At 40.5% G+C, this 22,458-nt stretch overlaps 1 protein-coding gene across 2 annotated transcripts in view; it reads right to left on the bottom strand.

The window, feature by feature from the left end:
* Positions 1–22,458, bottom strand: part of LOC132380192 (caskin-2-like) — a 287,298-nt gene that overhangs the window by 24,881 nt on the left and 239,959 nt on the right. For both annotated transcript variants that reach the window (XM_059948876.1, XM_059948877.1), the window contains 3 exons: positions 18,608–18,726; positions 5,566–5,650; positions 2,400–2,494 (listed from right to left, as the gene is read on the bottom strand). In XM_059948876.1, coding sequence (XP_059804859.1) covers positions 2,400–2,494; positions 5,566–5,650; positions 18,608–18,726 — 299 coding nt within the window. The remainder of the gene's footprint in view (positions 1–2,399; positions 2,495–5,565; positions 5,651–18,607; positions 18,727–22,458) is intronic.

The raw sequence follows: 22,458 nt of genomic DNA, 5'->3' as shown, positions 1-22,458 counted from the left end.
TTGTAATTTATACTAATTTTATGACTTTACTGCAGTTGCAAAGCAACAAACTTCACGATATTAAACCTGATTCTGAAATCAAAGATCTCCTTATTTAACTTCATTCCAAAACTGGGGTTTGGTTTCTTTATAGATTATGAGCACAGGGCTCTGAGTTACTAATCCCACCATTCCCATTCGAACACCAATAGCAGGGTCAGAACAAACCTATCCCACCAGCAGGACAAATTGGAACAGGACAGAGATCCCCGGCATCTCTGGCTGTTCCTGTGGACTTTCACCAGCTAGCTTAGTCTTCACTGTAACAAACAGTTTTACAAAGTACACCCTATCTTCATTATATGCGTCTTCAGACAATGTGGATACACAGTTACACAAGGAACCTATTTCTACCAACTTCTCCTTATATGCATCCAAAACTCAGTTATGCGAGGAGCACTGCTTTCCTGCCAATACAACTCACATGCGCATGCCTCACAGTCTCACTCCCGCCAGTCTCGCATTGGTTTTGGCAAGGTGTGGATGTGCGATCTTGCACTCTTAATCTTTTTTTGTTTTTACCTACGGTGCAGTGATTTTGTGCTTGAAATATTTAACTATGCCTCCTAAACTTCCGATGTCAAGTCCTAGGCCATCAGCCAAGCGGCAGAGAACTGCTTTAACACTTGAAAAAAGGTTGGAGATTATAAATAGGGCGGCGTCAGGTGAAGGTAACGCAGCTCTGGGACACTACTTTGGCCTGGGTGAGTCCACGATCAGAAACAAAGAAAAATGCTGAGAAAATAAAAAGTGCAGTGGTTGATTCATCACAAGTGTCTTTAAAGATTGTTACCAAAGTGCGTAACCTGATTATGATAAAAATGGAGAAAATGTTGAGTTTGTACATTGAGCATGAAACAAAGAAAAAAACAACACTCAGTTCCGATCATCTTCGTATGAAAGATTCGGAAATTTATGGTCACCTTTGTTTCAGAGGCTAGTGAGGAAGTGTCAAGTGATATTGTTAGCTTTAATGCAAGTAGGGGATGGTTTTCTAAGTTTGTTAATCATCCAAGTCTTCAAACTTAGCTGTGCATGGTGAGCAAGCGAGTGCTGACCACTAAGCTGCTGAATGCTACCCTTTGCAGTTGCGGGCTATGATAGCTGAGTTAGGCATCACACCAAAGCAGATGTTTAATGCAGACGAGACTGGGCAGTTTTGGAAGCATATGCCGAAACACACTTACATAAGTAAGGAAGAAAAGACTGTGTCAGGTTTCAAGGCAGCAAAGGATAGGTTGACTCTGTTTATGTGTTCCAATGCCGAAGGAGACTGTAAGATGAAGCCTCTCTTAATTTAACATTCACTAAACCCCCGTCTCTTAAAGGCTTGAGTAAGAATATGCTTCCTGTCCGCTGGGCAGCTAACTCATCTCCCAGAGCCACTGTTGGTGAGTACTGTACACCCTAGTATGTTAACTTTCTATGATTTATTACATTGAATATTATCTTAAATCAATTAAATATAATACGAATGTTGCCTTGTGGTACTGCTTTTGTGTTGTATTGGTATGAAAATGTGAATAAATTACAGATAAAACATATTTAGGAAGCCCTCCAGAAAGCATCCCTATTTTCTCCATTTAAATAATTATTCACACCATGCAATTTGCGTCGACTGCAAGGAACATATCCTCCACATATAGCGAGGATAGGGTATACTTGCTTTGGTTTCTTAGTATAGCTTTAGACAAGAGAGGGAAAGTTTAAAGGATATTTACCAGGAAAGTTTTTAACATAATGTGCCTGGAAGGTGCAGCCAGGGAAGTTTGGGAAGCATATATTACACTCAAATCAAAGAGGTGGTTAGACAGACACATGTACATAGACTGATACAGACCATGTGGAAGGTTGACGTGTAGTTTAAGTGGGCATCACGATCAAACACAGACATGGTTGGCAGAAGTTTAAATGTTGTATGGTCTACAAGTTATCCCTGGCCATTCCTAACTAGCAGGGATTCAGGGAACTAGTTTCTGCCCTGGTGAACCCCATGGAAGATAACGGTTGGGGATTGGCCTCAAATCCAACCTGTGGGGCAAACATCAATTCCACAGAATACACCACCAAACTCACAAGAATTTATCACTTAAAACAAATTATAACTCAGATGCAAATTCCATTCGTGCTTCACCAGTACGCATGGGAATTCAACAATTCCATTAAACATCAATAGTCACTTTACATCAATTTGAATTGAAACTCCAAATATTGACAATTACACTCAATATCCACTAATCAATATCAATTATATTAATTAAATTAAAAGTGAACTTAAGTCTAATTTCATGAAATAAATTAAATTCAATGAAACCTCAGTATAAATTCAAATCTGAAGTGAGGTTTGTCTGTACCCTCACCTTTCCCTCCAGAAGATGGTCAGGGTGAATGAACTGTTGTGTGTATCCCTGTTCTCCAGACTTATAGCTGGGAAAGTCATGATGTCTCTGCATTCCTGCAAAGACGAAATAAAACGGGGTTAAGACTGAAACACTGGCTATTGGCACCAGTCCAAACTGAATCAGCAATGTCTCCCTCAATCTGACAGGTTTCAAATGCAATTAATTGGTCGTCTCATTCCAGTTCCAACTGGCACCAGTCCACAGCATGCAATCATTCATTATACGTCATAACTGCAATCAGAGAAAGCACGAGGAACACAGGGTTACAGTGACAGCATAGAAGGCTCTCCACAGAATACCAATGAAGGAACTTAGTAATTATGTTTAACCTGTGTAGTATCCTGCCTGGTATTTTGAGAAGGGGCAGTGTAGAGGGAGCTTCACTCTTACCTAACCTGTGCAGTCCCTACCCTAGAGTGTGATAAGCCAATACAGAGGGAGCTTCAGCATTTTACTTTCCAGTAAGATGGTGGTGTGTTCGATCACAGCAGCTTCTTTGGGATTAACCAAAGGTGTTAATGTCCTTTTTAAACAAACTTGTTACAATTGCACCCTGCTAGAACTTCAAGAACTGCGGGTCTACCCCATCAGCGAGTTGCTTGTTGGTGGAGAAGTTGAAGGAGCTGGACTTGGTGTGGATCATGCTGCTGCCTGCGTCAGAGAGGTGTCAGTGTGCAAAGGTGATGTACAGTAACAGCGAGTGATCGTCTTGTGATCGCAAGGCCATGTTGGACATTGTCAATATAGAATGCTATAAGTCTGATTCAGACAGACAGACATACTTTATTGATCCCGAGGGAAATTAGGTTTCGTTACATTCGCACCAACCAAGAATAGAGTAGAAATATAGCAAAATAAAACCAAAAATAATTAAATGATAAGTAAATTATGCCAAGTGGAAATAAGTTCAGGACCAGCCTATTGGCTCAGGGTGTCTGACACTCCAAGGGAGGAGTTGTAAAGTTTGATGGCCACAGGCAGAAATGAATTCCTATAATGCTCAGTGTTGCATCTTGGTGGAATGAGTCTCTGGCTGAATGTACTCCTGTGCCTAACCAGTACATTATGGAGTGGGTGGGAGACATTGTCCAAGATGGCATGCAACTTGGACAACATCCTCTTTTCAGACACCACCGTCAGGGAGTCCAGTTCCACCCCCACAACATCACTGGGTTCACTGATTTACTAGCAGACAGCAGGGGGTGTTGTGAGGCCTCAGTCATAGGGAGGACCAGGCCTCAAGCCACGGTGTTGCCGGTCTATAGCCACCCATGAGAGAGGCAACAGAGTGGATATGCTCCACTGGAGTTGGTGCTGCCCCCAAGTGTTCGACTGCAGATTGCTGAAACATTTATGGACTCAGGGTATTGGACCGTATTCCACTGATGCGCATTGTGTTGTGTGTGACTGTTGGTTTTGTGTTTTGTACCTTGGCCCTGGAGTAATGATATTTCATTTGGCGGTATTCATGGGTATCCATAGTTGAATGACAATTGAACTTGAGCTATCTGAACTAGCTTGTGCTACCTCAATGCATTCAGAGTTAATCTGAATGGACATGCGTCTTCACCCCTTACCACTTTGAAAACAATCCTACCTTATAGAGGGCTGCTTGAATACATCACAATAGAGCCAACGTCTGTTCAAGTGCTTTACCCTCTCTGAATACATTCCAGAGACTGTCATTGTAGTCTGGTGCACAGCCATAGAAACATAGAAAATAGGTGCAGGAGTAGGCTATTCAGCCCTTCGAGCCTGCACCACCATTCAGTATGATCATGGCTGATCATCCAACTCAGAACCCTGTACCTGCTTTCTCTCCATACCCCCTGATCCCTTTAGCCACAAGGGCCATACCTTCCTCTTAAATATAGCCAATGAACCGGCCTCAACTGTTTCCTGTGGCAGAGAATTCCACAGATTCACCACTCTGTGTGTGAAGAAGTTTTTCCTCATCTCGGTCCTAAAAGGCTTCCCTTTATCCTTAAACTGTGACCCCTCGTTCTGGACTTCCCCAACATCGGAAACAATCTTCCTGCATCTAGCCCGTCCAATCCCTTCAGAATTTTATACATTTCAATAAGATCCCCCCTCAGTCTTCTAAATTCCAGTGTGTATAAGCCTTGTCGATCCGGTCTTTCTTCATATGAAAGTCCTGCCATCCCAGGAATCAATCTGATGAACCTTCTTTGTACTCCCTCTATGGCAAGAATGTCTTTCCTCAGATTAGGGGACCAAAACTGCACACAATACCCTAGGTGCGGTCTCACCAAGGCCTTGTACAACTGCAGTAAAACCTCTCTGCTCCTGTACTCGAGTCCTTTTGCTATGAATGCCAACATACCATTTGGCTTTTTCATCGCCTGCTGTACTTGTATGCCCACCTTCAATGACTGGTGTACAATGACACCCAGGTCTCGTTGCACCTCCCCTTTTCCTAATCAGCCACCATTCAGATAATAATCTGTTTTCCTGTTCTTGCAACCAAAGTGGATAACCTCACATTTATCCACATTAAATTGCATCTGCCATGAATTTGCCCACTCACCTAACCTATCCAAGTCACTCTGTATCCCCTTAGCAACCTCCTCACAGCTAACACCACCGCTCAGCTTCGTGTCATCCACAAACTTGGAGATGCTGCATTTAATTCCCTCGTCTAAATCATTAATATATATTGTAAACAACTGGGGTCCCAGCACTGAGCCTTGCGGTATCCCACTAGTCACTGCCTGCCATTCTGAAAAGGTCCCGTTTACTCCCACTCTTTGCTTCCTGTCTGCCAACCAATTCTCTATCCACATCAATACCATACCCCCAATACCGTGTGCTTTAAGTTTGCACACTAATCTCCTGTGTGGGACTTTGTCAAAAGCCTTTTGAAAATCTAAATATACCACATCCACTGGCTCTCCCCTATCCACTCTACTAGTTACATCTTCAAAAAATTCTATAAGATTCGTCAGACATGATTTTCCTTTCATAAATCCATGCTGACTTTGTCCGATGATTTCACCTCTTTCCAAATGGGCTGTTATCACATCTTTGATAACTGTCTCTAGCATTTTCCCCACCACCGATGTTTAGCCGCCTTGATAGTCACCGGCAGAGATCAGGTTCTTACCTGTTGACTGGTCGACCTGTTGGCTGGGAGTTTCTGTACTGAAGCAGACCTCCTGATGTGCCTGGTCTCCACCAGGGGGCACTGTCTGCCATGGAAAAAGTAAATGCATCAGGTCAGTATTTTGTCATTTTCCAAATAGAAAGTCTTACATCTCAATCAACAGCTGCAACCTGCTGCTGTCTATTTGGACTCAGTGTTGAAGACCCTTGAACCTGGTTTTATCTGTCCTCAGTACACACCCTCATTTACAGCAAAGAGAGTCAGAAGGTGGGGGGGGGGGGGGGGGAGAGACTCCGCCTACTGTCCATGGAGTAACACACAGATTTGTGTGGCTGCAATTAATTCTTCCTTTTCCCCAGTTTAAACTTTGAATTTTTAATTTTTATTTGTTGGATCTTAGAGGGGAATAGTTGTTACTATGTCACAATCTTTAAGAAGTGGAAAGCAGCTTCCTGAATCCAGCAATGGAAAGGGGAAAAAAATCAGAGGAAACACCAGCTTGGGCTGAGCGTCTAAAATATTCGCTGATGGGTCTTGACAAGAAGATAGACAACACGGTAAAACTTGATGCTGCTACTTCTGAGATGAAGTCATTATGAGAGAGTTTTCAATTTGTGCAGGAAAATATTATTTCCCTGAATTCTGAACTTAAAGAGGCGACACGTCAAATCGTGGAGATTTCAGCTCATTTGGAAAAGTCTCAACAGAAGATTATCGATTTGGAAGCAAGATCTCATCAGAATAATATTCAAATTGTTGGATTGAAGGAATGATCTCAGACCAGAGATTTATTAGGCTACTTTGCTAGCTTGTTTCAATCTCTGCTTCCGTCAACCTTCTGACATCGAAACAGCGCAATTTCACTTCGAAATCTTGGAACCCAGATAAACCAAGCTGGTTTTGGTCTGCTTCTTTCGTTTTAAAGTTAAAGACCAAATCATAAAATATGCAAAGAAACACAGAGTTTTTAAATTTAAAGAATCCGAGATTCGTTTTTATGAAGATTATCCATGGGAAGTTATGGACCTGTGGTCTAAATTCGTTCCAACCATGAAGATAGCCTATGATAAGGGATTATTCCCATTACTTCAATATCCAGCCTGATTAAAATTATTTCCCAAAGATTCGACTCCACGCGTTTTTCTGGACCCCAAAGAGGCATTGGACTATGTTAACTCTATTCCGGTTGTAGCCGAGGTTTGGTTTTAGGTCTGCTGAATAATTGTCATTTCAGAAAGAAAATAAGCTTTGGATATTTCTGATTTGCTTAAGATGTCCTTTGATTGATCGACCATTTGAAGAAGATGTGAACTTTTTGATGTGAATGATGAATGACTTTTTTGAAATTGGTTTGATCTACTGAGCAAATTAATACAATGGACAGATTGTTTGACAGATTGTTCAGGATCAGTTCCTGAAGATTGGAGAGTGGCTAATGTTATCCCATTTTTCAAGAAGGGAGGGAAGGAGAAAACGGAGAACTATCGCCCTGTTAGCCTAACGTCAGTCGTGAGGAAGATGCTTGAGTCCATTATTAAGGACGAAATAGTGGCACATCTTGATGGCAGTAATAGGATTAGGCCGAGCCAGCATGGATTTACCAAGGGCAAATCATGCTTGACTAATCTGTTGGAGTTTTTTGAGGGTGTAACAAGGATGTTAGACGAGGGTAAGCCAGTGGATGTTGTGTACCTAGATTTTCAGAAGGCATTCGATAAGGTGCCACATAGGAGATTGGTGAGTAAAATCAGAGCTCATGGCATTGGGGGCAGGGTTTCAACATGGATAGAAAACTGGTTGGCAGATAGAAAGCAAAAGGTAGCAGTGAATGGGTGTTTCTCGGACTGGCTGGAGGTGACTAGTGGGGTACCACAGGGCTCTGTATTGGGACCACAGCTCTTTACGATTTATGTCAACGATTTAGATGAGGGCATTGAAAACTATATCAGCAAGTTTGCTGACGATACTAAACTGGGTGGCAGTGTGATATGTGAAGAGGACGTTAGGAGAATACAGGGAGACTTGGATAGGCTGGGTGAGTGGGCAGATACTTGGCAGATGACATTCAATGTGAATAAATGTGAAGTTATCCACTTTGGAAGCAGGAACAAGAGGGCAGAGTATTGTCTGAACACTGTAGAGTTAGGTAAGGGAGAAATGCAAAGAGACCTAGGAGTCCTAGTTCATCGGTCAATGAAGGTGAATGAGCAAGTGCAACAGGCAGTGAAGAGGGCAAATGGAATGTTGGCCTTTATTACAAGGGGAATTGAGTACAAGAGCAAGGATGTCCTTTTGCATTTGTACAGGGCCCTGGTGAGACCACACCTGGAATATTGTGTACAGTTTTGGTCTCCAGGTTTAAGGAAGGACATTCTGGCAATTGAGGAAGTGCAGCGTAGATTCACTAGGTTGATTCCTGGGATGGCAGGGCTGTCTTACGCAGAGAGATTGGAGAGATTGGGCTTGTACACGCTGGAATTGAGGAGAATGAGAGGGGATCTGATTGAAACGTTTAAGATAATTAAAGGATTTGATAGGATTGAGGCAGGAAATATGTTCCAGATGTTGGGAGAGTCCAGTACCAGAGGGCATGGATTGAGAATAAGAGGTCAGTTATTTAAAACAGAGTTGAGGAAGAGCTTCTTCTCCCAGAGAGTTGTGGAGGTGTGGAATGCACTGCCTCGGAAGACGGTGGAGGCCAATTCTCTGGATGCTTTCAAGAAGGAGCTGGATAGATATCTGATGGATAGGGGAATCAAGGGATATGGGGACAAGGCAGGGACTGGGTATTGATAGTGAATGATCAGCCATGATCTCAGAATGGCGGTGCAGACTCGAGCGGCTGAATGGTCTACTTCTGCACCTATTGTCTATTTGCTTTTATCCTCCTTTTTTCATTAATTAAGTGATAGTTTCCATAGTTCATAAGGTTTTTTTCTTTTATATATAGTTGGGAGTGCTTAGTCGATAGATAATTACTATTTTCTAAAACAGTTTTTCATTGGGCGTGTCAGTTAAATGGAAAATGGTGCTGATTTTTTTTCACTAGAGATTACATAGGCATTTTTCTCTTTATTTAATTCTATTGTTTTGGCGTCTTTGGAGATTGTTTCTGCGTTCCCCAGCTTGTTTTTAAGGATTATGTATAAACATTTTTTTTTCTCTGAACTTTTATGCTGGATATGGGGAGCCAGATGTTGTAGAGAAAAACTGCATGATGTTCTGCTTACCTTTCAATCTACTTCATGATTAATCTAATGCTTCCATTCTGTAGAGAATTCTATTTATCTTTCATTATGAGCCTATCTAGGAGTTCCTTAAATGTCTTTACTGTGTCTGCCTCCATGACTACCCACGGCAGATCTTTCTGTACCCACTGGTTTATGGAAAAAACATCTCTGAGACCCCTATACTTTTTCCTGATCACCGTAAAATTGTGCCCTTTTGTTTTAGCCACTTCAGCTGGAAATCTGTTCCATGTTTCAATGATTACTCAGCCTCACCAGTGTCCATTGTTTCAGCACAGTAATACTCTGTAAAGCAGTGGAAGGCATTAAAGCAAATTGATAATTAAATTGTATATATATCAGTTAGAAGCAAGGCCTGTAAGTGAGTAGAAGAACAAGTTAACAGGACTTGATGTGGTGGTGTGTTGCTTTGTAGTGTTTGGCTTTTTATATTTAGCAAAATATTTTTTTCCTCTGCAAGGCTTTTCTATTTTAGGGTCATGCATTGTTTTCTTTGTAACTGGGGAGAGGAATTAAGGAAAGCTTTTTAAAACCACTATTATAAAATGGGCAGCTCGCAGAGTCTCTTTTTTTACTCTATGGGTATGCATTTCAGCTTTTTTTGCTAAATTTCGGGCTTTTTGGGGTGCTGGGAGGATTGGGGTTAGTTTTGATTTACAGGATTAACTGTAAGATTAATTGTAGTTTTCTTTTTTGTATTTTTTCCCATTATGGAGTTCCGGAGCATGCATGTTTTGGTTATGGTTATACTTATCATCGCCAGTTTTGATTAGCCCACGCTGGTATGCGTGTATTTATCTGTTAAATAAAATTTAAAAAAATTTATGGTAACTAAACAGATAAATGTTATAAGTTGGAATGTATGTGGTTGGAATCATCCTATTAAGCGAAAGAAGTGTTTTAAAATCATTAATCGATTCCAACCCGATATAATTTTTGCTGAAGAAACGCATATCAAAACAGATTTTTTAGAATGTGGAAGGGCCTTCAATTTTTATGCTACTTGTCAAATTAAAACAAAGGGAGTATCTATTTTTATTAAATGTAATATTTTATTTATCCAAGAAGACATTGTGTCAGATATTAATGGTAGATTTTTAACAGTTAAATGAACAATTTGTAATAGAAAAATTGTTCTGGTTAACCTATATGGACCTAATGTAGATGATCCTTTTTTAAAAAAATGTATTTGCTTTATTGCCGGATTTAAGTGAATATATGTTGTTAATTTCAACTGTTGTTTAAATCTTTTGATTGACAAGAATTCAACCAATCAGCAGCTTCCGAGCTGTTCTGCATCATATATTAACTCTTTTTTATTTGATTTTGGGCTGGTTGAAGTTTGGAGACATTTACATCCTAATGATAGAGATTATTCTTTTTTCTCACATGTTCACAAAAAATATTCGAGAATCAATTACTTTATAGCTGATCCCCGATTTTTGTCCAAAGTCCAGAAATGTGAAAATGATGCTATAGCTCTCTTGGATCATGCGCCTTTATGCTTAGCTTTTGAATGGAATGATGTCGTTATTGCAAATTTGCCTTGGCGTTTTCCAGAAAATTTATTACAAAGTCTGGACTTTGTCAAATTTATTGAAACTCAGATAAAAGATTTTTTTCTTTTTAATAATATGGGAGATATGTCGAAATTGATTATATGGGATACACCTAAAGCATATTTATGTTGTTAGATAATCTCCTATTTAGCTAAGCTTAAGAAACAGACAAAAACAGAAAGATTTCCAAACAAATTAAAGACTTGGATAATATTTATGCAATCTCTCCTAACATTGAGTTACTCCAATCACAATATAATTTATTATTAACTTATCCTATTGAAAGAAATTTGCTTAATTGAAAAGTCAATTTTATGTGTTTGGAGATAAAAAAATACTAAGCTATTAGCATCTCAATTAAAAGGAGCTAGAGCTAAAAGACAAATTTTAAAAATACGTAAGGGAGATGGTAGCTTAGCATGTAGTTATGAAGATAATAATACAGGTGGCCCACGCTTTTTGAATGATTTGAATGTTCGATTTACGACAACTTGCTGTTACGAAAGGCTTCCATTAGTACCTGTTTTCGCTAACCAGAGGATTTTCGTTTTTACAAAAAAAAGACGGCTGCTTTATACATGTGTATGCGTGTACATACGTACATACGTATGCACATGCGTATGTATGCGCCGATTTTTTTTCTCCAAATCGATTTTGGTTCGCTGCCTTCCCGAGTTTGTTAAGTGAAACTACACCGTACCTATAATATTTCTACTTTACATAGGGTGTAAATTTATTATATCATTCCTGATTTTACTATATGTTAGTGTTATTTGCTTTGATTTGGTAGGATTTTTTTTGGGTCTGGGAACGCTTAAAAAATGTTTCCATATAAATTAATGGTAATTGCTTCTTTGCTTTACAACATTTCGGACTACAAACAGTTTCATAGGAAAGCTCTACCTTCAGATTGCGGGGGAAACCTGTAAAATTTTTCTAGACTTTTATATTGAACTTTATAAATCTCAGTTTCCAGTTGATTCTTCTAAAATGAATGCTTTTTTTACAGAAGATCTATTTTCCTCAAATTTCTGTTGACGATCAACAAACTCTTGATGCTCCTATTACTGAAAACGAAATTCAGAAAGCTATTTTTTCAATGCAATCTGGTAGAAGCTCCTGGACTGGATGGTTATTCTGTAGGATTATATAAAAAATTTGAAAAATTGCTCTCTTCATATATGTTGGAAATGCTTAAAGATTCTTTTTTGATAGGAGAGTTACCTCCCACATTTTATGAAGATTCTATTTCTTTAATTCTTAAGAAAAATAAAGACCCTACTGACTGTGCTTCATATAGACATATTTCATTATTAAATGTGGATGCTAAAATCTTTCAAAAATAATGGCTAATCGGCTGGAGAATGTTCTAGCTAAAATTATCTCTCGAGACCAAACAGGTTTTGTAAAAGGCATTCCTTCTCTAATGTTCAGAGATTGTTTAATGTTATACATTCATCCTTTTAGACAATAGACAGTAGGAGTAGGCCATTCAGCCTTCTAGCCAGCACCGCCATTCGCTGTGATCATGGCTGATCATACACAATTAGTACCCCGTTCCTGCCCTCTCCCCATATCCCTTGACCCCGCTATCTATAAGAGTATCTAACTCTCTCTTGAATGCATCTAGAGACTTGGCCTCCACTGCCTTCTGGGGCAGAGCACTCCACATATCCACCACTCTCTGGGTGAAAAAGTTTTTCTACATCTCTGTTCTAAATGGCCTACCCCTTATTCTTAAACTGTGGCCTCTAGTTCTGGACTCACCCATCAGCGGGAACATGCTTCCTGCCTCCAGCGTGTCCAATCCCTTAATAATCTTATATGTTTCAATCAGATCCCCTCTCATCCTTCTAAATTCCAGTGTATACAAGCCCAGTCGCTCCAATCTTTCAACATATGACAGTTCCGCCATTCCAGGAATTAACCTTGTGAACCTACGCTGCACTCCCTCAATAGCAAGAATGTCCTTCATCAAATTTGGAGACTAAAACTGCACACAATACTCCAGGTGGGGTCTCACCAGGGTCTTGTACAGCTGCAGGAGGACCTCTTTACTCCTATACTCAATTCCTCTTGTTATAAAAGCCAGCATGCCATTAGCTTTCTTCACTGCCTGCTGTAATTGCATGCTTGCTTTCATTGACTGATGTACAAGAACACCTAGATCTTGTTGTACTTCCCCTTTTCCTAACTTGACTCCATTTAGATAGTAATCTGCCTTCTATCCACATTAAACTGCATCTGCCATACATTTGCCCACTCACCCAACCTGTCCAAGTCACCCTGCATTCTCATAACATCCTCCTGACATTTCACACTGCCACCCAGCTTTGTGTCATCAGCAAATTTGCTAATGTTACTTTTAATCCCTTCATCTAAATCATTAATGTATATTGTAAACAGCTGTGGTCCCAGTACCGACCCTTGCAGTACCCCACTGGTCACAGCCTGCCATTCCGAAAGGGACCCGTTAATCACTCCTCTTTGTTTCCTGTCAGCCAGCCAATTTTCAATCCATGTCAGTACTCTGCCCCCAATACCATGTGCCCTAATTTTGCCCACTAATCTCCTATGTGGGACTTTATCAAAAGCTTTCTGGAAGTCCAGGTACACTACATCCACTGGCTTTCCCTTGCACATTTTCATAGTTACATCCTCAAAAAACTCCAGAAGATTAGTCAAGCATGATTTTCCCTTCATAAATCCATGCTGACTCGGACTGATCCTTCTACTGCTATCCAAATGTGTCGTAATTTCCTCTTTTATAATTGACTCAAGCATCTTTCCCACCACTGAAGTCAGGCTATCTGGTCTATAATTCCTTGTTTTCTTTCTCCCTCCTTTCTTGAAAAGTGGGACAACATTAGCCACGCTCCAATCAGCAGGAACTGTTCCTGAATCTATAGAACATTGGAAAATGATTACCAATGCATCCATGATTTCTAGAGCCACCTCTTTAAGTACCCTGGGATGCAGACCATCAGATCCTGGGGACTTACCAGCCTTCAGACTCAACAGTCTATCCAACACCGTTTCTTGCCTAATATAAATTTCCTTCAGTTCATCCTTTACCCTAGTTCCTTTGGCCACTATTACATATGGGAGATTTGTTTTCTTTTCTAAGACTCCCCAATGTTTTGTCTCTCTTGATGCTGAAAAGGCATTTGACAGAGTTGAATGGAAATACTTATTTAATGCTTTAGAGAAATTCGACTTTGGTATTAATTTTAATAAATGGATCAGAATGATATATAAAAGCCCTATTGCTGCTGTTATTACTAACAATTACTGATCTCCTTTTTATCGGCTTTCGCGGGGTATGAGACAAGGATGACCGTTAAGTCCTTTGTTATTTAACTTGCTGCTGGAACCCTTGGCTATTGCACTTCGTGAAGCTAAAGATAGTCATGGAATTCTCATAAATGGGACTGTTCATAAGATTTCCCTTTACGCTGACAATCTCTTAGTTTATATTTCGAATCCTGAAGAATCCATTCCTAGTTTATTGAAAGTATTAAAAGATTTTGGAAAGTTTTCAGGATATAAACTGAACCTTCATAAAAATGAATTATTTCCCCTAAATGATTCTGCTTCTATATATGAAGGCATTCCTTTTAGAGTTTTAATTTAATATTTAGGTATTATTATTACTAAAAATCATAAAGACCTTTATAAAGCTAATTTGGCTCCCTTAGTAGATTCTATGAATCAATTATTTTGTAGATGGAATCAACTTACACTTTCGTTAGCGGGCTGAATTCATGCAGTTAAAATGATGATTTTACCAAAATTTTTATATGTATTTCAAAATATCCCTATTTTTTTAACTAAGAAGTTTCTCAATCAGGTTGACTCTATTATTTCATCTTTTGTTTGGAATAATAAAAGACCAAGAATTGGTAAATATCATTTTAAAAACATTTAAAAAAGATGGAGGTCTTGTTCTGCCTAATTTAAGAATATTATTGGGCTGTTAATATACGTTATATGTGTTTTTGGTTAAATTGGGCTGATAAAAATGAACGATCACCTTGGGCTGATTTGGAATTGAATGCTGTGAAACAGTTTCATTTAACCTCATTATTAGGAGCTTCTCTACCTGTACAACTGGCCAAAATTACTAATTTAAATTTATACCCTGTGATTAAGCAGTCATTAAGAATTTGGTTCCAGTTTTGTATTTTTTTTAAAATCTCAAAACATTTAAACTTTTTAGTTTAATTTATCAAAATTATTTATTTAAATCTTCATTAAGGGATCCTACCTTTCTTCTTTGGAGGAATAAAGGAGTTTATTCCTTCATGGATCTGTTCCAAGATGGCTGATTGATGTCTTTTGAGAAATTAGTAACTAAATACTCTCTTGTATTCACATTTCCTGCAATATCTTCAGGTCAGATACTTCTTACAAGAATATTTAAGTAATTTTCCATATATACAGGATTCTGACCTGTTAGATATTATTTTTTAAATGAGTCCTTTAGTGAAGGGTTTTATTGGGAAAAATTATTTTTTATTGTTACAACAGCATAATTACCCTTCACTTAAGATTAAGCAAGATTGGGAGAGAGAGCTTAACATGACCTTGATAACAGAAGATTTGTTGCAGATTTTGAAGTCGGTTAACTCTTCTTCGATCTGTGCCAGTCACTCTTTAATTCAATTTAAAATTGTACATTGTTACTATTTGACAAAGGAGAGACTGAATAAAACGTTTCCTAGTGTTGATAATCAGTGTGACAGATGTAGAACCAAGACAGCCACATTGACACATATGTTTTGGTCGTGTTCTGTATTGAATCATTTTTGGAAGTCTATTTTCTTTACAATTTCTAAAGTTTTAAAAATTAAATTACAACCTAATAAATTGACAGTTTTATTTGGTATAATCCCTCAATATATTCATGGTATTTCTCCATCAGGCAAACATGTAATTACATTTGTTATATTATTGGCCAGAAGGGCTATTTTGTTGAAATGGAAAGATGCTTCTGCTCCTACTTTGATACAGTGGTTTTCTCAGGTGATGCTATGTCTTAGTTTGGAGAAAATCAGAAGTCGAACTTTTGATCCTCAATTTGATTTTGAGAAAAGGTGGGGTTCATTCGCAAATTCATTTGATTTGAGTTAATTAATAAGGTTTCCTATTGATTTTTCTTTGAATGGACTTCAGTTGGCGGATTGATGTTTTTTTAAAAATGTAAGCTTGTATGATGTATAGCTCCAGGGTTGTGCCAATGGGTTTTTAGATACATAACCTTTAATCCCAGAAAACCTATTGTCGGGTAGGCCGACACTGGAATGCAAGGGGCATGTTTCATTGTGTTTGGTCATTCACCCATATAGTTAGTTTATTTTCAATATTTTCAAGCAAATGGCTCCTTAAATGAGTCACCTTCGTTAATGATAACTGAGGAAATCGTTGCAGAAGCTTTTATCTTGGCTGTGCACAATGACTATGGGTGGGTGGGTGGGGGAACACACTCTAGGTTTGGACCGTGGACTGTAGAGATACTGAGGCTGGTTATGTCGGGAATGCTGGAGATACTAGACATTGACTGGCAATAGTTAGGGTTAAATACAAGATGGAGGGGCTTCAAATCCTTTCTAGGAGCATCAAAATGTCTGGAGATACCACCTGAGCAAACCCACATACCTTATTATGCACGATCACTGAAGCACATCCCACGTATCTCACCCCTAAAAACACATTTCCCCAGCCCATCACCAATCCCAAATACAGTAGCAAGAAAGAGTTTGTGAACCCTTTGCTGCATTAATTACTCATAAGATGTTCTAATCTTCATCTAAGTCATAATAAACAAATACAATCTGCCTAACACACAGTTGCACTTTTCACGTCTTTATTGAACACATTGTTTAATCATTCATAGCCCAGGCTGGAAAAAAGTATGTGTACCTTCGTTAATAACTGGTAGACCCTCCTTTAGCAGCAATAACCTGCATCAAACGTTTCCTGTAGCTGCTGATCAGACTTGCACAACTGCAAAGAGGGATTTTAGGCCATTCCTCCATTCAAAACTGTTCCAGTTCATCAATATTTCTGGGATATTTCTTCAGAACACCCTACAGCATCTCAATTGGGTTAAGGTCAACTCTGACTTGGCCATTCCTAAACACAAATTTTCTTCTTGAATTCACTGTTCCCTCAAATATTGCAAGCTGTCCAGGTCCTGAGGCAGCAAAGCAGCCCTAACCATGATGCTCCTTCCACTGTGCTTCACAGTTTTGCTGTTGGTGTGCAGTGCCTTTTTTCCTCCATAGCAGTGTGAATTTCTGCCAAGAAGTTCAGCTTTTGTCTCATCTGTCCACAGAATATTGTCCCAGGAGCGTCGTAAAACATCCAGAAGGTCTTTTGCAAACTTGAGACGTGCAGTGGTCTCCTTCATGGTGTCCTTTCATGAATGCCATTGTTGTTCAGTGTTTTTCTTATAGTGGACACATGAACAGCAACTTTAGCAAGTTCTAGAGATTTCTACAGGTCTTTTGCTGTTACACTTGGGTCCTCTTCCACCTCCTACAGCATTGAAAGTTGTGCTCTTGGTGTGATCTTTGCAGGACTTCCATTCCTCGGGAAAGTAGCAACAGTACTGAGTTTCCTCCATTTGTAGACACTTTCTCTTACCGTGGACTGATGAAACACTCAGGTCTTTAGAAATGTTTTTGTAGCCTTTTCCATCTTCATGCATCTCTACAATTCTGCTTCTAAGAATGTCTGAAAGCTGTTTTGATCAAGGCTTGGGGCACATGAACAATCTTTCTTGAGAACAGCAAACTCAGTCAGTAACCTGACTTGGTGTGTCTTTCTTCAGGGGCAGGGCACCTCCAATCTCATCTCATTGATTGGAACAGCTGACTCCAAATAGCTTTTGTAGAAGGTATACACCAGAGGTTCTCATACTTTTTTGAACCTAGACTGTGATTCTTTAAATGGTGTACTCAATAATGATGATAACCATAGAACATTACAGCACAGTACAGGCCCTTCAGCCCTCCATGTTGTGCCGACACTTATAATCCTAAAAAAAAGTACTAAACTCACACTACCCCATAACCCTCCATTTTTCTTTCATCCAAGAGGCTCTTAAATACCCCTTATGTTTTAGGCTCCACCACCATCCCTGGCAAGTCATTCCAGGCACTCACAGCCCTCTGTGTAAAAAACTTACCCCTGATGTCCCCCCTAAACTTCCCTCCCTTAATTTTGTACATATGCCCTCTGGTGTTTGCTATTGGTGCCCTACCACCCTATCTATGCCTCTTATAAGAAGTACAATTGTTTGTTATTAGTTTAGGCAGATTGATTGTCCATTATTCTTAGATGATTAAAACACATTTTATTTATTTATTTAATGCAGAAAACCAGGTAATTGCAAAGGGTTCAACAAACTTTTTCTTGCAACTGTATCTCATTCCCCACCACACCCCACCCCACAGATCCCATCACCCATCAACCTAACCCTTCCACCCATCCCATGGACACCTTGCCCATTCCATCTGCATGTCCATCGGCCATCCCACTTATCCCCACCCACACCAAACCCCATGCCACTTTCTCCACCCCCACCAAAGCCACTCCACTATCCCCCACCCACCAAACCCCACTCCACTATCTCTACCCCCACCAAACCCCATTCCACTATACCCCACCCCCACCAAAACCCACTCCACTATCTCCACCCCCACCAAACCCCACCACTTTCACCCACCCCACCAAACCCCACTCTACTATCCCCCATTCCACTATTCCCCACCCCCAAACCGAACTCCACTATCCCCCACCCTCAAACCCAACTCCGCTATCCTCCACTCCCACCAAACCCCACTCCACAATTCCCCACCAAACCCCACTCCACTATCCCCACCCAACCCCACTCCACTATCCCCACCCCCACCAAACCCCACTCCACTATCCCCACCTCCACCAAACCCCACTCCACTATCCCCCACCCCAAACCCCATCACCCTCATCCCCCACTCTACCAGCCCCCAAGCCCACCTCACTTATCCCATCGCCTAGTAAACTATCCCCATCACCCATGCCAAGGCAAATGCCAGATCAACCCCCCTCCCACCCAGCCAGCACCCACACCATACCGTGTCCCCACTCCTATCTCCTTCTCCACTCACTGCTTCCCACACCGGTTTCGACGATGTGGAGTATGGGCTTGCTGTCTATCTCCTACTGGTGACGGGCATCATGCGCACATACCTTGCTGGTGTCCAGGCCATTGCTGGCAGTCTGCCCATTGCCACTCTCGGTGCTCTGCCCGCTGCCAGCGCTGCGAATGCTGCCTACACTCCCCGCACTGCCCACGCTGCTCCTGTCACCTGTAAATAGACAGGCACCACCTGATAAGGATTCACACCAACCTGGTGCAGGAGGTGAAGTTGTCTTACATGATCTCCAGTGTATAGACGACAGCACAAAACCCATCCCTGGGGTTTACACCAGAGGTCAGAGCTGAGGCTGTTCCCTTTCTTGGTGGGATTCAAGGGATCTCACAGCACAGGCTGGAGATCAGGACCCAGTGGGCTGACAAATACTCTTCCACTAAGTAATAGAAAGAACGACAACCCTGAGCAGGGGAACACTCCATACACACCTCTGCCTCTTCACTCAGTATGTCCAGCTTCACAGAGACACAAGGGACTGTAGATGGTGGAATCTGGAGCAACAGTGGGACCTACTAAGAAGTATCAGCAGATTCTTTGTTGACTACATTTACTGTTTCTTCTCAATCCTAACCTACCATCCACTTTATACCAAAAAGCTGTGTTGCCCCCCCCCCCCAGGACATTTCCCATGTTGGGCACTTCCTTATCCATTGACTATATCCAGCATTTAAGTATTTTCACCATGTACATCACTGCCTAAACTATCCCTTTCCCAAAGGGTCTTCACAAATTCTGGAAAAACACCACTGAAAGTCCTCTGAAGTGAAGACTCCCAGATCCATCAATGGTTCAATGTCTTCACACTCTGGAACATGCCTTTCCCTACCAATGGGTCTACATGTTCACTTCTTCCTCAGAAGGCTAAAGAAATTTGGCACAACCCTGCAACACATGCCTGTTTTTATTGATCATAATAGAAAGCATCCCACCTGGATGTATGATGGCTTCCCCTGGCAACTGCTCTGCACATGACCACAAGAAACTATAGAGAGTTGTGGATATGGCTCAGCACATCAGAGGAACCTGCTTCCCTCCATGGGCATTTCTCACTGCCTCAGTAAATCAGCCAACATAATCAAAGACCTCAGTGACTCTGGACATTACCTCTTCTCCCCTCATCCACTGAGCAAAGGAAACAAAAGCCTGAAAGCATAACCAACAGGCTCCAGAACAGTTTCTACTGCACTACCATTGACTGCATATTGCCCTGCATCTGATTTTACCCAGGCCAATTTCACTGGCCAAAGAAGGGTATATGATATTTAGGTATGAACTTCCCCCTCAACTGAAGGATATAGTAAAGGTAAATTTTGATCCATTATTGCAGAGAATTTCATGTGATGCAGACAGATAGTCATCATTGTATTTGTCAATTTTGGCAAAAAGTGAATGCCTTGAAGATGAATAGCATTCCAAAGATTAATTATCTGTTCCAATCATTACCAGTGCAAATCCAATTAACATATTTTAAGCAATTTGATAAAATAACTAAGGCTTTTATTTGGAATGGTAAACATCCATGTTTAAACTTTAACAAATTACATTTGCCAGTTGAAAGGGGTTTAGGTTTGCCAAAGTTAATATATTATTACTATGTCTTTACTCTTAAACAGTTAGCACATTGGTCTCTCCCTCCAGAGAGGGAGAGAGTATCATATTGAGTGCTCTGCTGTTCTTCCCATTCCTCCAATACAATGTTTGTCTTATCAAGTTACCTCCTGAGGCAAGGTCCCACCCAGTTATATCGCTTATGCATTTGTTCTGGAATAAGGTAGCCAGGTTATTTAAATTTAATCCATATTTGAATGAAGCCTTGAGTATCTGGATGAATCCGAAGTTGTGTATTGATAACAATGACACACACAAAATTCTGGTGGAACACAGCAGGCCAGGCAGCATCTATAGGGTGACGAAGGGTCTCGGCCTGAAACGTTGACAGCGCTTCTCCCTATAGATGCTACCTGGCCTGCTGTGTTCCACCAACATTTTGTGTGTGTTGTTGCTTGAATTTCCAGCATCTGCATATTTCTTCGTGTTTGTGTATTGATAAGTCCCCTTTCTTCTGGAGGGAATGGCAAAGGAAAGGCATAATTAAATTGGGAGACCTTTATAATGGTCATAGTTTAAAATCTTTTAATCAATTAACCCAACAGTATGATATTTCTAGGTCATAATTTTGGAGATATCTTCAACTGCGTCATTTGCTACACACAACTTTTGGTTCTACACAGCAACAACCCCCACAAGCTGCTATGATGTGGTCCACTGTACTGGCTGCATATGGTAAAGGTCACGAAGCTTCAACTTTAACACAAATTCAGCTTTAACACAAACCTCCGGGGTCAAAATTCTGTTGGGTCTTAAAAGAGCATGGGAAAAAGACTTGAGCATAACTTTTGAGACAAAAGAGTGGGACAAAATCTGCAAAAATGTCAAAACAATGTCAAGAGACATTATTCAGAGAAATTATTCAGTTTAAGATCCGACAGTTTCTATTGGACTCCAGCAAGGTTACATAGATTAGGGTTGAAAAATATCCCTGAATGCTGGTGCTGTGAGGCGGATAAAGGGGACTTAGTACATGCTCTCTGGTCGTGTCCCAGAATTCAAGAATTTTGGATTATTATACATAAGTATATTGGTGAAGTTTCAGGTATTCAACTCCCTTTCTGCCCCAGACTTTTTATCTTGGGAAACACACTTGGGTTACTTGGGGATAAACACTCTCAAAATTGGATCCAGACAGAATAATGGTAGGAAGCCAAATTATACTTAGAGGTTGGAGGAACTTGGGGGGGGGGGGGGGGGGGGAACCATCATTTCAGGAGTGGGTCACAGAAATAGCCAAAGTGGCAGCTTTTGAATGCATGTCTTACAAACAGTTTGATAGATTGGACATCTGCACACAAAAATGGGGCAAATATTTAGGTTTCCTGGGGTGGGGAATAGTGCTGAATGTAGTGGTGAAGCATATTGCTGAATGGTAGTCTTTTCTGTTATTAGAGGTCTAATAGTCACACTTGGTTATTACATTGATATTTATTTCTGCCATGTTTGTTTTTATTTTATGGGTAATTTTATGTTTTGTAAGCTATCGTTTACATAATTTTAACACGACTCAAGAGTTTGGGGAAATTTTTTTTAAAAAAGAACAGCTTCTACTCAGCGGTCATACTGGTTCCCTGGTATGAAAAGATGGACTCTTGACTTCACTACCTACCTCGTTATGATCTTACACTCAGTGGCCACGTTATTAGTACCTTCTAGAAACATTGAAAACCTACAGCACAATACAGGTCCTTTGGCCCACAAACATGTCCCTACCTTAGAACTACCGAGGCTTTACCCATAGCCCTCTATTTTTCTAAGCTACAAGTAGCCATTCAGGAGACTCTTAAAAGACCCTATCATTTCCGATTCCACCACCGTCACCAACAGCCCATTCCATGCACTTACCTCTCTGCTTAAAAAACAGAGAGGTGACATCTCCTCTGTACCTACTTATAAGCACCTTAAAACTATGCCCTCTTGTGCTAGCCATTTCAGCCCTGGGGAAAAGCCTCTGACTATCCACACAATCAATGCCTGTCATTATCTTAAACACCTCTATCAGGTCACCTCTCATCCTCCGTTGCTCCAAGGAGAAAAAGCCGAGTTCACTCAACCTATTCTCATAAGGCATGCTCCCCAATCTGTTCCAAGTGAGTGAATGCCTGTGGTTTTCTGCTGTTGTAGCCCATTGCTCAGTAGCTCTTCTGCACACCATTGTTACAAGATGTGGTTATTTGAGTTACTGTCACCTTCCTATCAGTTTAAACCAGTCTGGCCATTCTCCTCTGTCCTTTCCTTAACAAGGTGTTTTTGGCCACAGAACTGCCACTCACT

This window comes from Hypanus sabinus, chromosome 23, assembly GCF_030144855.1.
Source record: "Hypanus sabinus isolate sHypSab1 chromosome 23, sHypSab1.hap1, whole genome shotgun sequence".
Classification (NCBI taxonomy): domain Eukaryota; kingdom Metazoa; phylum Chordata; class Chondrichthyes; order Myliobatiformes; family Dasyatidae; genus Hypanus; species Hypanus sabinus.
Note: the sequence above shows the minus strand (reverse complement) of the source record. Positions and strands in the feature narration are given on the sequence as shown.